Source organism: Channa argus, chromosome 22 (genome assembly GCF_033026475.1).
Source record: "Channa argus isolate prfri chromosome 22, Channa argus male v1.0, whole genome shotgun sequence".
Lineage (NCBI taxonomy): Eukaryota > Metazoa > Chordata > Actinopteri > Anabantiformes > Channidae > Channa > Channa argus.
Genome location: NC_090218.1, coordinates 228,129 through 247,017, shown reverse-complemented (window position 1 = coordinate 247,017; position 18,889 = coordinate 228,129). Strand labels below are relative to the sequence as shown.

At 37.8% G+C, this 18,889-nt stretch overlaps 1 protein-coding gene across 8 annotated transcripts in view; it reads right to left on the bottom strand.

Moving 5' to 3' along the window:
* klhl13 (kelch-like family member 13) overlaps window positions 1-18,889 on the bottom strand; it is a 42,288-nt gene that overhangs the window by 5,876 nt on the left and 17,523 nt on the right. For 6 of the 8 annotated variants that reach the window (XM_067491524.1, XM_067491523.1, XM_067491522.1 and 3 more), the window contains 6 exons: window positions 14,188-14,329; window positions 11,688-11,820; window positions 10,758-10,954; window positions 8,936-9,731; window positions 6,402-6,515; window positions 1,152-2,228 (listed from right to left, as the gene is read on the bottom strand). In XM_067491524.1, coding sequence (XP_067347625.1) covers window positions 1,741-2,228; window positions 6,402-6,515; window positions 8,936-9,731; window positions 10,758-10,954; window positions 11,688-11,820; window positions 14,188-14,329 — 1,870 coding nt within the window. In that variant the 3' untranslated portion in view covers window positions 1,152-1,740. Of the gene's footprint in view, window positions 1-1,151; window positions 2,229-6,401; window positions 6,516-8,935; window positions 9,732-10,757; window positions 10,955-11,687; window positions 11,821-14,187; window positions 14,330-16,920; window positions 16,942-18,889 lie in introns of those variants that run through there. The other 2 variants (XM_067491521.1, XM_067491526.1) reach the window with 2 other exon arrangements.

Below are 18,889 nucleotides of genomic sequence, written 5' to 3'. Positions count from 1 at the left end.
TCTTTGCCAGCAGCTGAGCCGAGTTAGACACTTTGTTTTGCTTCCTTGTTCGTTCAGTGACTTTTCGTCATGTGATCACAAACTGCCTATTTTTTAAATTGAAAGAATAAGGCAACAGTTACATCAGAAGGACTTAATAAAACTGTTACAAACTAAAAGAGTTTTTGAAGAATCACAAAAAAGATACAAAGCACTTCTCAAAACAACCCGACAAAAGGTTAAAAAAAAAAGAAAAAAAAATCTAAAGAATCTAAGACATGAAAAAGTATTGATAATGTAAAACACCCCGAAAGAATGACAGTTGCACATCCGAAGCTTTGCTGCTGCAAACAGACTAACATTAAAATTTGAGAATATAACGAGGATCTGGACCAAACTCACCTATTGATTACACAAACCTTTCTGTTCCTGTAACAGCATGAAACAGACCTCTCGGAGACCACATGCTGCGATTAAAGGCTTTAATCGGCCAGGAGCAGGTGGGCAGATTGTGGGCGACATTACTGTCTCTCTTGCTGCCAGGAAGAGCAGCAACAGTGGTGAAAGTGCCAGTTTCCAGGTAACACTGGTCAGCAGCATGTTTACAGCACTGTACGACAATTCAGTGTTCTAGCAGCTTTCCGTCGCTGACGTAATCACGTGGTGGAGCAAGCCTCTGACAACTAAGGGCAGTTGTTACTATATATTTCAGTAAACACTGAAGAGCACAAAAGTACTGTTAAAAATAATATATTAATAGGAACTCTTAACATTTTAATCTCAATGTCTTTGTCCAGTTATGCAGTACATTCTGTCACAGGTAAACGAACTAAAGATTCACCACAAACAGGCCATTTGGTCTTTGCAGCTCATTCATTGCATATTAAAAACCAGTGGACGTCCGCTTCTCTACCACACAATTCATCTTCACACATTTATTACCAGAGTTGTGAGACTTCAATGAAGTCATGAACCATCACTCCCTAATCCAATTACCATGAATCCTTTATGCAAAGCAAATCCAAACATAGCAGTCTAACCTTCCAGTTTAACAATTTAAGTCAGCAAATCAAACACAGGGGTACAATTTCCTACTATGTAGCATTAATAAACTTTCATTTCAACCATTTGGGCCGATACTTGCTGTAGTCAGTAATGACAACAACATTCAATTACTTTCAAAACCATGTTTATTAAATTTAGAAAACACCATTTGTTAACAGTTTCATAGTAATAGCAGGAAAGAATTGAAACTGTACGAGAGTCGTATTTGGGGCCTTGGCCAACCCCTGAGTTAAAAACCAGCTGTGTTTTGGAACCGATCTGTCCCTATGTGTCAACTCTCTGGGGTCACCTGCATCTAACCTGGCATAGACTAGAAGACAGACAGTCAGTGTGGTAGTCTGCGTCTCAAGGTAGAGTGTCTTAAAGAAACAAGACGTAAGAAAACTTCGTAGACATCAGGTAGAAAAGTTGATTTGCAAAGTCACTTTTCAAGTCAAGGTATTTCCTGCCAAAATATACCGAGTATGCAACATAAACATGTAATTAGGTTGCCAAACCTTATCGGTATGTAGCTTTAATCACTTAGGGAGGGGCTTCTGCACAGCTTGAGGGAACCTGGGGATACTTGGGGATGCAGTACAGATGTAGTCCAAAGAGGAAGTGCAAACAATGTCTAAAATGTGTGTTTCTTGTAGGGGTTAGAAGAGCAAAAGGTAACGGGGGTCTGAGCAAAGTGGGCTCCCCCCCCTTTACTCATCAAGGTGCCGAGAGGGGTGACTCTCTGGAGGGCGAGCCTGAAATATCCTCAGGGGGGAAAACTGTGAGTGTGCAAGCTCGGATACCACCCAACGACTCGGGTAAGTCAAATACTTTGTGCCATTCGTCTTTTTCAGGATCATACTTCTGCACTATTTCCACCATGCAGCGATTGTTCCATGAGTAGCCCCCCACCACATAGATTTTATTCTCAAACACTGCCACACCAACGTCGCTCTGGCCACGCAACATGGCAGCAATAGGTGTCCACAAGTCGAGGGCAGGGGAGTAATATTCACAGCTCAGCACATCATCATAGTCGCTGGTGCCGCGGAAATGATTTCCCCCGATCACATAAAGACGGTCGCCAACGGTGCACATGCAATGGAGGCCACGGACCGTAGTCATAGGTGCTTTTTGAGTCCATTTATCTGCATCTGGGTCGAAGCACATCAGCTCCTTCTGAAAAGTGTCATGTGTGATACCCCCTGCATTAAGGGGAAAAAAAAGTGCAAATAAGCTTCCACATTAATCATTTTGGAGGAAAACAGATATTATTGCACATAGAGTTGTCGATCAGACTATCAGTAACATAAATTTAGTGTGTGTGGAAGGTATGAGATTGTCAACTTTCCTCAAATGTTTTTCATGTCAACTCAACAAGCAATACACAGCAAACTAGATATTTATTTAATTCACTTTTGTATGGTGTGAAATAATACTGATGATAAGCACTTTGTACAAAGTGAATGGAACCATTACAAAGCATTTATGCACACTCTCAAACGCAGACACAGACAGACAGACAGAAACACAGTAGACATCAGGATACAAAATGCAGAGAGAAAGTGGGGAGGGAAGAGAGAGAGAAAAAAAAAACAGGACATGTCTACAGGGAAGGCTTAAAATAAAGAGGAACACAATCCCAGCATGCATTTGGGTGGAAGCCAGCCCAACCCTCCCCCCCAGGCAGAGTCACTAGCAGCAAATGCAGCGAAGATTTACAGAGCGTGCGGAATAGAGGCAGAATCCCTCTTTTGCTGCTACCCAGTGATCGTGTGGTTAGCTTATTGTTGATGCCTGAGCCGACTAATCAGCTGCCATGACTCAGATCTGTGCTGCACCTCCTTAATTGATCAAATCCAAAGATAGGTTAACAAGCCATTCTTCATGAAAGTAGTCTTAGGGGCAATTCTGCTATTAAAAAACAGAACAGGGATGGAGTCAATGTAAGGTGCTTATAATTCCTCCAAAGATGCCCTGCTGCTAGTCCGATTCACTTCAAGAGCTTTGGCCTTTCAGTGTTAATGACATCTGACTGGTATCCTGGTACCCTGATGTTAAATCAGTACCATTAAGGAGGCATAAAAAGCGGGCAAGGTTTTCCCAACTGAGTCTGAGACAGACAGGCTAAATGTTTTTGCCGTTCCAGAGACGGCACAGAATATACCGGATTTTTTTTGCATTGTTTGTTTTGGCTTCTACACATTCTACATCATAAAACCATTACCCTGTTCAGCCATGTACTGCAGATATAAAATAGTTGCAAAGTCCCCTTGTAAAACCGGTGACCTGTTTAATTGGTTGGTTGAATTTACCAAGGTTGAAGGACCCAAAGAAAAGATGTAGAATACACAAAGGTAGGAAAGAGAGAGAAAACGAAGGAGGAGGGGCAAGAATAAAAATACAGACGGTATTGAAAGGGTTTAAATGAGCTCTATATAAATATCACCTTCTAATGATCTGTGCTGATCTCTAAATAAATAAATGTAGTCAAATCAAATAACGACGCACACTACTGAAAACACAACTGAGCTCCAGCTGGGCTCGACCACTTTTTTATATTAGGATGGTGAGGAACACACAGTATGGATCATTATTTTAAAAAAAGCGTGCTCTGTGTGGACTGTAAACACTAAAAAAAAAAAAAAAAAAAAAAAAACTTTAATTGGCCTCTTCTTCTTTTCACTTCACTTTTCAGACAAAGTTAAAACCTACAGGGCCTTTTTATTTATGGTTTCTGCTCAGATAAGCTATATTTTATAACTAGCATTTCTCCACTTTACAGCCTTTTGTAAGGTGGATTCCGATTTTACATTCACAATACTGTTATTCCAGATGTGTAAAAACACTTCCTTTTGTCACTCACTAAATTTTTTATGTTTCTTTTGCTGGATAGTAAGCAGTAAATCTAAAGTTTTCATACTCGAGTCACTGTCATATTTGGTCATCACTGAGGAATGTTGGTGTCACAAAGTTAATTTATACATCTATAAATTTCAACATATTTTACTGTTAGCAGTACACGTCATGGATACAAGTTTTTCATTCCACCGTGAGAATTCTTTCAACTCACTATGTAAAGCATAATTTTCACAGTCAGACTTTGGACATCCAAACTGACAGTCAAAGAATCTACTGCAGTACATTAAATAAATAAATACATATCCACCTGTATTTAACTAAGCAAATAGAAAAGAGCCTTCCATTGGGTAATTAGCATGAATTAACTAAATAACTACAAATACTCTAAATTGGAAAATCACAGGATCTGCACACAAATCTGTCAGATAGGCGTATAGACCAGAAGCAGTGCAGCTGGGCACTGATTCAATTCTTATGCCTAATCTCTGCCACACCACTTGAGCTGTGATTGTCTGTGGGCTGAGTGCATTTGTCAGGTTCATCCAACCAACAGAATACCTTCAGACAGCACAGCAGCACAGCCAGAGAATATGACCTGATCTGCAGTGACAGAGAGACACAGAACTGTACTTCAGCATGGGTCATCTTGCATAGAAAGACTGCACTCCCTGAGAACATGGGTGCAACGGTTGGGGCTTGGTGCAGAAAAATCCTCGAATGGCTCATGCTTGTTTACCTGTGCCTTTTTCATTAAAAGCACTAATGTTCCAGAAAATTTTTCATATGGAGGTATAGTATATGCATGTACACACAAAACTGCCAGATTAGCTCTACCATGTGACACACACATTTATTGGTTGTATTTATCCAGACACATAGCTTTAGCTGCTGCAGATGCATGACAGTGACACAGCTCAGTGGTTAAAAAAAATTAAAAAAAAGGAAATTTACCAGACTATTGGCCTGCTATTAACCACATCAATGACACATGAAGCCATAAAAAAAAATATCAAATCAATAAATCCATATGTGTGTGTGTGTGTTTCTATATCTATCTATCTATCTATTAAAAAAAAGGGTGAGTCATAAATTTAATGTACTCCTGCTTATAGACTAAGGCAAAAATACTGAGATAGCTGCCTGCCCGTGTGACTTACATAGTAAATAAGCTCAATACTCCTGTTTAACAAGTTGTTAATATTTTATTTGCCAGCACCCCCCGAGTAAATATTCTTATCCTACTAAATTATTCCATAGACAGTAGAAATTCTGACATATCTATTTGTATTTGCAACACCCAAACAACTCATGTTCATCTCTTTTGTGGTCTGTGCTCTTATAGATTTTCACTAGATTTGCTTCAAATTTCTAAAAGCATGAACGACAAAAAGGTCTAATCTCTATTATTTTAGGTTTAAGAAGACTGCATATCATCGTCTCCACTGGTTCAAGGCAAGAATATCAAAAATTTGAGAAGGTTTGGACCCCACATGCGTCCGTTGTAAACAAAAACTAGCAACATTAGTGCACATGTTCTGGACCTGTCCAAAATTACAGAGATTTATTTTTGATGTTTAATCAAAAATATGTGAAATTTCACTGGAACCTTCATTGCCCTGTTGGGTGTGCACCCACGGATTGGTCTTTTGAATAATTCTCAGGCCAGTCTGATTGCCTTCTATTCCCTCCTTGCCAAGAGGATGATTCTGCGTAAATGCCTGGCCATTTCCTGGCCATTGGATTAAAGAAGTCATCCATTACATGCATTTAGAAAAGATCGGATACAGTGTACAGTGATACAGGGATCAACCAAAAAAATTCTTAAGCATTTGGCAACCTTTCATGACTTATTTCCAAAGTATGAAAGCAGAGGTACTTGATGTATAATTCACTCCGCTCCATCCTTTCCCATTTTACTGCCACCCTCCACCCCCCCACTACACCTCAACTGTCGTTTGTACTATGGCTCTGGATTAGTAACACTGAGAAACTAGGGCTCATCTCCATATTGCAGGATTAATTTTCCAATCCTATGGAGTGAACAGATATTGAGGTGACAACTAAAGAGTATGTACGGATAGCTCAAAGCCCTAATGTCCACCCTCTGCAGTAAACAGTGAACCCGTACAGACATTAAATAATTTTAATAGTGTGCAAAGTGTGCGTAATTTGCAAAAGCTGGCTGAGCAACATATATACATCTCTAGTATTCGTATGCTGTTTGAAATCATGTTACCAGCTCAGTGAAAACTCCATATCTGGAATGTATTGTATTTGTCAATTGTATAATAAAACAATTGCAGTGACACTTATGAGAAGAGGTAACCACAGCATCAATTTTATGGTGCTGAGTGTCATAAGATGTAATTAGCTATTTGCTGCCATGAAATTGGAAGAGTAATTCCAATTAGGACTACAAGATGTAACATCTATTTTTAAATAGTTACACATGTCTTACATGTCTTATCTTAGTCATTCAAGAAATTAACTTAATTAAGCCCATTGGACCCACTTACCTGAAATATACATATAACCACCATACACTGTCCCAGCATGGCCGTAATGTGGCTCATTCATTTTGGCAACATATGTCCATTCATTTGTCCTTGGGTTGTAGCACTCCACAGTAGCTTGAAGAAAAAGACGAAAGAAGGGGGAAAAAAGAAAATATTACTAGAAAGTAGGTCAAGACAGTGCTAAGGAGGACAAACGGCAGCAAATGAGGCCTTGGAGGGTCTCAGCGTGAGAGCTTAAACATAGATTTAAATACAGAGTACACATCCATACATGCCACAAATGCACTGACTGCAAAGGAAATGGAAAAACTGTAAGATCCTTCAGTATAAGGTCTCTGAGGATAGTTTTACTAGATGTATTGAATGCTGACAATGAGAATGCTGATACATGAGTGATTACTGACTGGATGACCCTGTAACAAGCAGCCAAAATTAATCTTCTTGTAAAAGGGTTCTGACAAGGCAAAGAGGAAGTTGAGTAAGCAGCAGGACCTTGATTAGGATTCTGTTTCTTTGGAGTGTGGCCAGTGAAAAAAGTATTTTAACAGTGGTCATAGACGGCCTTTAAAAAGGCTGCTTTGTTAAATCAATGATTTCAAAAATATTTAAAAAATTATTCATACTCAATCGAGCAATTCCTGGGCCAGCTGAGGAAATCACAGTGGGGAAAATGAGCAAATAACCTGTTCTGCTTAGTCAACAACTATCATCAAAGTGACCTTGAGCAGTGAACAAAATCTTGCAGCTGCTCAGTGGAAGTGGCACAGTCTTATTAGCAGACAAGAGTTGTTCTAAGCAGATCTAAAACATAGCAGGTAAATTATAACAATGCAGATCTAGGTTAGACTGAAAAAGAAAATTATTAAATGAGTCATAGAGTGCAAATCCAAATAGACTCAGAATAATTTCCCTACAATAGAGGCCCACTGGTTTAAAAAGATCAACGGCTTTAAGCTTGTCCCTTCAGGGGTTGCCACAGCAGAACATGTTCAACCCTCCCATTTTTCGCGGGTTAAGGACTGGCACCAAGGAGGACCTTTGTGGCTGGACGGGGCCACAACTGGCCGCAACCTTCTGCATCCCAACACAATGTTCTACCACTATGCCCCCAGGAGCTCTAGAGGCCAATGTTCTTAATCTAATGGCTTTCTCTGTCAAAATAGTAATAATTCTGCTTATGTAAACCAGTTCATTATAATAAGCCCTAAGGGCCTTTTCATCTTAGAACTCTGGACAATGTCAGGAGAAATCAGCCTCATTAGAGTGAGAAGTATACTAACGTGTGAAAATTTGCTCAATTTCAGTGCATGATGAGCGTGCACAGGAGGCGTGACATGATAGAAAACTGAGGCTGCGGGAAACATTGTTTTGTTTACAGCACATTAGAGCTCTGCATCTAATAAAAAAGGTTCTATCATTCAACTACAACTGCGACTACAGCATTGCTTCACTATAGTTGTAGCTGCAGCTGTAGCTGTAGTCGAGAGTTTACTCTCGCCTAAGCACAGATTTTCTTTTTAACATATTGTGGTACCACTGTGCAAAAATGCATAATTAAAATTGGTCGATAATTGTCAAGATGTCTTTTTCTCTCAATACTCTCAGTATTACTGAACTATTTAGTTAGTATTTTATTTTTTAAATGACTACTAATAAGGTATGTGAGACAAACCTTTATTAATAGTACACACTAACTATGTCACCTTTATTTCTAAAGATGAGAAAACAGAAAGAGAAAGGTTGGATTAGTTCAAAATTAAGTTTAAGGGGGTTTGACTACATAACCAAAAATACATTTACATTGTATTGAAATATTACTTCAGGTAAATACCCAACTTGGCGTTCGGTGCATTTTGGACGTAACAATAAAACCCCACCCATATGGCCCACCCAGAGTAGAGCTGGGCACAGCAAGAAAAACATCAAGGCTAAACCACATGCAGTGAAAGGGCAGTGAAACGTAAAGCCGAGAAAGCCAGTTGTGTAGACAGGCAGTGAACTGTGGCCCTGCACTTTGTTCTAATTATAACACACAGACGCCTCTTTCTGTCCACTGCAGTTACAGAGCTGAATTTAAGTATTGGGTGGCACCTCTCTGTGGTCTACAGTTATGGGTGCACAGATTCCACACTGGTTAGTCAGCGTCAACATCCAAACTATCCAAACTACATTTAGAGAAATGTGTTCTTAAAAACAAGGTTTGTTGAAGTGTTAATGGTGAAGCAAAATAATGTTTTAACTATATAAACATGAGATTGCTGACAATAAATGATTTGATGCAGCCTATACTACCTACCTCACTATCTCATTTGCATAGAGATTATGCATGCAACATGCTCAAAGTAAATGAGTAAATAGGTTCAACACTTGATTACCAATGTTAGTACGCTCGCAGCTTTACTGATAACATTGTGCAATCATTTTGTTACCATGATATTTAAGTGTATAATCTCATTCAGTTTTAATTAAAGACTTCTTTGATAACAATGATAAAACAACAATGATAAAATAAACAAGCTGGGAAATAAACTCACCGAGCTCCCCGGCCGCATTCCTTCCACCGACAGCGTAGAGGTGTCCCTTGAGAGCACTGAGGTGGAAGAAGGTACGTTTCTCATTAAGGCATGCCACCTGGGTCCACTTGTTGTAGCGGGGGTCGTACCGGAACACTGTGTCCACTGCTGTTTTGCCTTTGGTGTCATAGTTGCTTTGGCCACCCACCACATATAGGAAGTTTCCGATGACAGCAATGCCGTGTTGGTAGCGAGGTGCATCCATGGGTGCCAGTGCCTTCCATTCATGAGCCTTCTCATCAAACAGACGTAGCTCTTTACTCACAACTAGCTGCTGGCGTAGAACACCACCCAGGGTGACCAGGTGGGTGCTGTCTGAGCGGATGGCTGTCCGTTCTGACTGCATAACTGGCTGCATATAGGGCATCATTTGGTAGTTGCTAGCTTCCAGGAGAAGGTTGACACAGGTGTTGTCTGTCCGCATAAAGTCCACTGTCTGAACGTGATTGATGAGCTCCTGTGGGTTCATAAGGGGAAAGCGGATGTTCTTCATGAGCTTTGCAGCATAGTCCATACGACCATCTTCATAGCGGAGCCAGCGGCAAGCGGCTTTAAACAGGTCCAACTCAGTGCAGTGTTTCAGGCTGTTACTGGACAGTACAAAAGCCAAACGTTCAAAAGGTAGCTTGACAAACTCTCCTGTGCCCAGCAGTGAGGGAAAGTTCTTCAAGATAAAGTTGTTGACATATTTATCGACCTCTGTGAGGTTATATGTGTTGGCAATTCGCCCTACCTCTACACAGTTGTCAAGCGAAACCTGCAAAGAAGAAGAAATCAAAATCTTGGCAATCTGCAACTTACAGCAATTCACAGGGACTTGTATATAGAACCTTGCTTCCCTAGAATGATTACGGACAGAATCAATGATCACTAGTATTGAGGCACACTGCAGTAAGAAGTAAACCAAAATAACACCTGTAACACATATGCAAGAGGTTCACAAGATGATTTGTTCCTCTTCTTGGTTTAATATCACTGTAAGCACCCTAATGTTTAGGTATAGCTGGGAAAATAAATAAGTAATTTTAACATATCAATGTAAGCTCTCAGAATAATAAGTCACTTAATGAGCTGTAGCCCTAATTTCCATATACACCCATTTTAGTTTTTATTTTATTTGTGTATTTAAACGGAAAAACAAGCAGATGTCAAAAATCACTTCTGCCCATTTTGTAAACAATATCCATTTAAAACATTAAATGCTCATACACATGTAGTTACATTTTTTTAAGAAAAACCTGGAGCATTTCTCATTGATCACACTTAATAACTTTGCTAATAAACGTGTGCACTAAAAAGAATTTTTAAAGCAATTTTTTTAATAGGCAGAATTTTGTCCTGTGTTTGTAACAAGTTGTTGTAACACTTGTCCTCCGCAGGCTAATCCAACATTACGCGTATCCTTCCAGAATTTGTTAAATTCGCAAACCACAGTCTGTGTTTAATGTTACTGTTTTACCATTTCTAATAAAAAAGTTGCTTGTCAATGTCAATTTACAACATGAATATTCTGACATTTCTAACTGTAACTTTTGAGATAATCAATACTACATTTCCTGTTGGATTATGACAGCCAATTTAATTTTAACGCCAAGAAAACAGGCAAGATCAAATGAAAGCCTAGTAAGAGCAGAAATTAGTATCAAAGACTATTTTGTTTGAATATTTCTTCTTAACAATAACAAAAAACAGGCTGCACAAGACCTCTCTTGAATTGTGAGTTAACGCATACTTCTAATTCTGGAGTTTAAAAAAGATTTTGGCAAAATAAACACCTCCTTACCCCAGATATAAGAAAGACCTTGCAAAAGTCTAGCACAGGTAAGATTTGTAAGAAGCTGGCTGCCTCAAGTGTGTCTTGCAGGTTCTCCATGTTGAGGGACAGTTTGGCTGTGTAGATAAAGTCAATAATCTTCTTCAGGCCTATTCGGTTAACTCCATGGAGCTTGATGCACATTAAATCCTGTTCTTTCATCCCACCTGCATCATAAGAAAGGAGGAAAATAAAAAAAATTAAAATAAAAAAGTTTAACTTATGCATAATCTTATTTAATTAACAGGTCTATCAGTAGCCACATTTATCCAATTTTGTTACAAAAAGCAAAAAATACATACAAAAAATTTGAAGATGATATAGTGAAAATATTCAGTACATTACTTCATTTTGCTTCATACACCATTGGGCACAGCTGTTAAAAAAAGTCTTATTAAGAAAAACAACACAGCACTAATACACTATCCCTCATTCTAAGTACAGTTTCTCCTTACGTCTGCTTTAACTAGCTCATTCTGGCTTGTCTGTCTTCATCTTACTGTAATATAATATATAATATAATATTTCACAGTTAGCTCTTCTAAAACTGAAATTAACCTTCATTACTTATTCTAAACAATGTTATACAAATGGCTACTAAAGACTAAAGTACTAATCAAAAGGTTAAGTCCTGAAAAGAAAACACCTTTATTAGATAGGCTAGAAGATAATACAAGGTCCAGTCAAAGCAATAATGTCTTGTGATTAAGTTTTTTTTGGGGGGGTTAAAATAATAATTAAAATAATAATAACAATTATAATAAAGTGGTTTATCTTTAGATCCTGAAAGTTTGCTAACCCACTGCATATTTATTAAGTCAAATAACCAAGAACACAGAAAAAACAAATGCATTAAAATGAAAGGCTGGTTTTATGACTTGAGATTTTGTAGTGACCCACCGGTGAACATGGCTTTGAAATAGTCAGAAGAGGAGGCCATCATCGCACGGTGCACAGGGAAAGCTTCATCGCCATCTCCGGCCACCAGCGTGACATCACATAACAAACCCTCTATCCTCAACTGGTCAAATCCCTAAGAGAGAAGTGACAGAAGGGTGTAACTGAGCTATACCAAAATGTGTACGTGTAACTTGTAATATACACCATTTTTAGCCCTGAAAAGTGGACTGACTCCGTCTAAATCAAAGTATTGAAGCTCGGTTATTTTCCACCAAAATACTACTTAGCGGTGGCTTAGCAAATGAGAGCTCACAGACCCCACTGGTCTACTTAAGCTTTCTGATATCTTGTGGCCTGCTTGTCTTATTACTGACTTTTACTGGTTCAGAAATATATGTTTAGAGCTAAAGCTTTAGTTTGCCCTTGTAGGCATGAACACAGGTGGGAATTGTAAAGCATATAGGTATTAGCAACAATAAAGCTGTTTTTGGCTGATAGACAAAATCAGACTTTTGGCTGATTTACTGTTTTGCACATTTTTTCACAGTTTAATTGCTGAGCTGCTTTGTGCTTCAAGCTCGATCTGAGCTTTTTTCTCTGCATGTCTCTGTATATTCCTTGTGTGAGTGTAGTCAGTTCAGTGTTAGTATCTCAAATAGAAGTTTCCCAATCTGTTTTTAGACATGTCAGTTTACACACTGAATAATCTGACATTTCTAATTTGAGATGATCAATACTGCATTTCTGTTGAATTGTGACAGCCCAGTACGTACACTGCCCAAAACAACTGCTTGCCATGCATATCTGCAGAGCAGAAGCCTTAGGTGATTGATTATTATTAGTAAATGGCTAAACTTCAATAGATTATTGAGTCCACATTTCTTTCTACTGTTGTGATTTTCATTGCAATTTTATTCAGTGTATTGACTGTGTGGGAAGTTTTATCATCTTGAGCTCATTCGGGCATGCATTTGTTCATTACTGGGATGGGCATTCCTGGTAAATGTTTTAGTACTTACTGTGATTACGGATCTGCTATTTTGTCTTGTGTGAGTGCAAGAAAAGGTGTTTATTTCCTTTTATTATTGTTGTTCAAATCATTTCATTACATTCACTTATTTTTCTTTGGATTGAAATACTAAAATGTATCATGCAGGAAAATCAAACATACACGTTTTATTGCTTTGTCTTATATTATCTTGTATTATGTTGACATTATAACTGTCTATAGTTTAAAGTTGTTAACCTTAAATAAAAGGTAAAAAAAAAAAAGAATGCTTAATTTTTAAAAATTCAATCATCTGATTTTAGTACCACATCTAATAACAAAACTTTTACATGGTACAAATTACTTGCAAAACATCAATGATGTGTTTTACGTTAGCTGCCCCAACTTAAGAACCACTGGTTACTGAAAATAGCAGAAGAAGAACCTGAGAGAGAAACAGGGGAAAAATTGAAAACCCATACAGCTGATGTATGGGAACTGTCTGAATTTAAAAATCTGTTGGGGAAAGTGACTTGTTTAGACTTTTAGGAGGCACTTACTCAAATTTTCTGTCAGACTTAAGACAGCCTTTGTTTAAAAAAAAAAAAAAAATCAGCAGGCTTATTATGATAAGTTTGAGGATCATCTCTCCTTTCATTCAGTCCTTTACTTAGCACTGTGTTCCTATCTGCAGCCTTTTGTTACACACATGCGCAGTTTGAAAAAGCAGATTAGAAACCTAGTTAAGTGTTTACATGGCAAATAAATCTGCATTCTCTGACAGAAATCTACCTGGGGAAACCAGGTTTCCAGTTTAAGTGACAGTTTAGAAATCAGCTTTCCCGAGAAAGCTGACTGTAACCTGGTTACTTGAGTCCATGTTAACACACTCTGTGTACAAGATCAGATAACCTGGAAAACTAATTCATTTTGTTAAAGTGTTCAGATAACGAAAGGTTAAGGTCAGTTAAAACAGCCAATGATTTTCAATGTTTCCATAGCAAACAGCCAAATACCACCCCCCACTAAAACTTTAGAATGCGCTTAAATATGTCAAATTCAGTGGTGACACACAGATTTTAGTCTTTGATATGCAGCGGTTATTGTAGTTTTGTCAGCACTGTTAGAACAAAAAAGACTCACTTCTATAAGAGGTCAGTTTTTGTTCTTTGTCGAAATGTTGCCATGTACTACAGTTGTTAAATGTCTGCTTCAAATACATAAAGCAAAGTAGGTCACTTTAAGAAATGTTTACATTCCAATAAAGTGTTGAATACCTGATTAGCAATATAATGTTCATCTTGTCCTTACTCTTCAAATCAAAACAGAAACCAAATCGCAAGATGCAATGAGGTTAGTAATATGCAAGACATGACACTGTAGCCAGTAATTCATGCAATGGGCATAGGAGAAATATGTAAGCTATTACCATCAGGTGATGATGATTTTTCACTAAACATTTACATCCTTGTAAGAAAGTCATATAAGAATGTGATATGTGTGAACTCTCACCTGAAGTACCACTGAGCTGTGTGTGTTGCTTGTGAAAAATCGAGTGTTTCCAGTCTTTGATGCTTGAAGGTGAGCAGAGATGCCCATATCACCATAGCCCAGAGCAACTTTCATGTGAGCGTCGTCGTCTTCCACAAGGGATCTATTCATAAAAAGAAAAGGGGTTTTGACTTAAAAACGGTGGCAAAAACATGTAGCACCCTAATTTTAGTTTAAAGAAAGTAGGACAGAGAGGTTACAGTACTTAAGGACATATTGGGCAGTGATAGCCTAATTGTTACACAAATTGGAACCGAAAACATTCAGCTTTGTAAACCAGGAGCAACAGGGAAAACTAGTAGCAGTGGGATTGAACAGGGCACCCTCCACCCTTCCCATAGTGCATTTCACCCATGAACTTACTTCTTAGTTCAGAAAATGGTATTTGATTTTGTGTGGCACTGCAAAGAATATAATCTTATTTGTAATAAATTTATAATATTATAGTTTGTAATATACATTTTTCCTCCTTAACATCAGTAATAAATGTAAATCATCACATAACCGATAATAGTACAAAGTCAAAGTCAAATAGGTAGCTTGTAAATTTAAAATATGCAGAAATTTCAGTAACTACTTCGCATCAGCAATAATACTGTTCAAATATGCCTTAAATTTCATACATTTTCAGACAGCACTACGGCCATTCGGACTAAAAATCAGCATGGGACCTTTAGCCTAGTACATAAAAGCCAAATAACATTAAATGTTTATAATCCTGTAGTATGCGAAGAAACTTGTATCACAAACATCTTTTAATATCATAGTCTACATATACAACAAAGTTTCAAAGCTGTACTTTAAAAAGCTTTACTATAAAAAACGAATAAATCAAAAACTGAGTCAACACAATCAAATAACTTTCATTTGATCCTGTAACCAGTGGTGTAGAAGTACTGTAGTCCTATAGGCAGATTCTAGCAGCAAAATTTAATAACCCTGTTGTTCTACCCATCAGTAAATTCAGTAATTAAAAATCAGCTTCACCTTTGGCAGCTGCTTTTTATCTACACCAAATCTCTCCTGTTACAGAGGTCTTTGACCTATCTTGTTTAAATAAAATACCAGAATTTAACCATGTTTTCTCCCGCTTTCAAGTTTTTGTGCAGTTAAACAAAAATGTGAAATTAGTTAATTTTAAAAGTAGCTTTCAGTGTCGTGTAGCCCTCAAAATTTTCTTTTTTTTTAATTATTACTAACAAAAAGGTAAATTTCTGAGGAGAAGTAATGAAATGGATTTTGTTTCTTTAAGAAAATTCTCAGAAAACAGGTCTTTTTAATTTGTTCCCTTTTTAAAGCTGTTCATAAATTAAATATTTTACATTTTACAATTCTGCAGAAACCTTATTTGTGAGACATATGTGGATCACATCTGGAGTAGATTCATACATTCATGTAATAAACAGCATTTGGTTTTTGGAGGGATGCTTTTATGTTTGCAAAGAAAATTTAGATGATATACTTCGTATCCTACTTCAAATGTGTTCGTCCTCTCTTATGTCTGTAACATCACATGTCTGTAACTGTAACTTTTAAATATTTTTATGCATGTAAATCTAGTTAGCAACTGTCCTCTGCTGGTGACTTGGTGGATGAAGTTAAAAAAATATGAATAACCACCAACGATATGTGGCCTGGCAGAGTGAAAGGACACAGACGTGAGAGGGCTGGCAGTCACATAGAACCAAAGTGGAGCAGCACAGCTGCTCAGAATGATCACCGTGACACAGCCACAGCATATGTCTCTGCTATTTGTGCTCTCTCTTCGCTCCGATTTTTTTCCCCATAGTAAGCTCCAATTGGCCCAAGATGCAAGACAGAAAACGTGCATCACAGAAAATACTGAATCTAAGCAGCCTATTTGCAAAATGAGTAAAAAGAGTGAGAGTGAAATGAATGGATTCAAGTTGATGTTCTTTTAAAATATTTTTCCACTGCTTTAAAACTTGAATTACTTAAAGGCTTATTTATAAACAGGCCACACTACTAATTTGGTACATGTAGAGACTATGTACAGAAGCAGGATGCTTATGTATGTGGAAGCTTTCTTCAAACTGCACATAGATGCATCATCTCTCATAAGGACATGAAATGCAATTGAACAATCTTTAAAGGTGTACAGCACTGAAAAGGTCACCAGTTGTTAGAAATATTGTGACTAAAATATGCTACATGCAACAGTTTGGGCGTTTCAGGGCAAAGGAAAAACAACTTAAGAGATTGCTAAATTAAAGATTTTTCAAATGTGTAAATGATTCATAACCCAGGGATTCCATACTATTGCAGAGTTTGTTTAAAGAGAGTTTAACAGCCCGCTACCAAGGAAAAAAAAAAAAAAAGACTGCTCTGGGGCAACATGATATTTCAGTATTCAAGAGTCATTTGTCTAGGACACTAACCAAAAATGTGTAAAAGGACTAAAATTATGCTACAACTAGGACCTCAATTTGTTACGTAATACTGTGTAAAATTCTTAACTCAACAGAGAATGAACTGGAAAGATGGTACGCATGACTTACAACCCCAGATAGAAAATGCTCTCAGGATATGGTCACATTTTGTGCTGAGAAAGCAAACACTAGGGAATGAGGCTCATTTAGGGTCAACTAATTCAGGCAAGCATTTGTCATCATCTAACACACATAACCGTCTTTGTAATATCATAAGTAAACAATAAACTGTACCTTTCCTCACCTATCACAAGCTCCGGTGTATCTTTTTAAAGTGAGACAGCTGCCTCTAAAAAAAAATAAAATTGTTAAAAGAAACTACTGTTAAACAAGCTATATATTATGTATATGCTATATAGCAGGTCTAGAAAAGCAACTGTTTTTCATTTGGTGCACGCAGAGATTTAACTAAGGTGAGTATGTTACTTTATATCACTTTCTAACATACAATCAGAAATGAGGTAGGGTGGGGGTTGACAACAAGCAAAGGGCTATGAACCACTTATGTTGTAACCACTAATGTTAAATACTTATTTTATCCTCAGCTTTTTGTCAGTAAAATACAACAGCTCTTGTCCATCTAATATAAAGATGACAAAATAGTCAGTGAATGAGTCAAACAAGACTTAAAGGTGTTCATTTTTGGATTTGAAGTTTGGCCTGGTTTTGATGAAATTTTCTTCAGCCTCAGCATAGAAGTACATTTATGCATTCAAACAGGCCCATGAGCACTTTACAGATTTAGAAGACTAAAGGTTTTAAGGGGGACTATTTATATAGTAAGCTTATGTGGTTGAACACATTTTGTTTTTGTTTGTTTTTTTAAAGGAAATAGATTAGCAGAGTAGTTTTAACATTTCAGTGGTGACCCCATGTCTATTAATTTCTTGTACTGTCAAAGCCAGACAATTCTTTGTTCATACGTCTTTATCCGTTTATTATCCGCAGCTTTAGGCAGATCATACTGAAAACATGAAAATAAAAAAATAAATAGACAAATCACAGCCAATGTTTCTTTACAGTTTTTAATAAAGAAAACAGGTGTTATATTTAAGTGGATCAAATTTGATGAAAGCAAGTCAGGAATCCAGCTCTGCTTACTGAGCTTTTAAGCATCTCAATTTTGGCCACACCCTAGATCTGCTTCAGGCACCATGAAAACTAAGCGTGCTCCTAAATACATGCATGACTAACTTTAAGAGAGCGACTTGACGTGAGGAAATTTAGTGGCAATTTGCACCGTCACTGTAACTCAGTAGTGCTGCTGTTATGAGGTAAGATTCATCATAGAATTTATCAAAGTTGAGATTATTTGAACACATTTGAAAATATGCACAAAATATGATATAGTGAAAGAAAACAGAGCAACTCCAACCCCCACCCATCCATTATCTGTAACAGTTTATCTTGAGCCTGTTTCACATATGAACTGAAAAATGTTATGACATGTTAGGAGAATTCAGCCTTGGGCATTGTCCAGAGTGGCCTTTCAGACATGTAAATCACAGTGGGAGACCACCCGAGTGAGAGGCATCCTCACATGTGAAACTCCGCTGGATTTACAAGCACAGGAGGCATAACATGATATAAAATCAAAAATTTGGGAAACAGTGTTTTGTTTACACGTCAGAGCCGTGCAACCCAAAAAAATAAATAAATAAAAAAAAATCAACAAGCCCACTTTGAATTCCTTTTAATTCCCGACAATTCGGCACAGAGCAGTGTGCTCACACATAATACGGTGATTGCCCTAGGGCAAGAGGCAGGGTACACAGGACATGTCTCCAGTCCATCTTAGGGCTGACACAGAGGGACATACACAAACAGACAACCATTCACACTCACGCTTACTACAGGCAACTTGGAGTCACCAATTAACCGTGCATGTCTTTGGACTGTGGAAGGAAACTGGAATACAAGAGAAAGCCCTCGCAAGCCCTAGGAGGAACGTGCAGCCAGGCAGGGATTTGAACCAAGGACCTTGCAGCTGTGCGTTATCTGTGCATTGCTCAGATGAAAGAGGAATTCATTCAGTTGGGGTTCTCAGACTAAAAAGGCCAATCATCAAACAAAACAAACAAAAAAAACCCAAAAACAACCATTTGTACACATTTCTGCCCTTATTTAACACCGGTAGATAGCAGATGCGAAAGAGGAGAGAGATGTTTTAATCAGTGTTCCCACGCTGGCTGATAGTCAGCATTGTTGAGCAT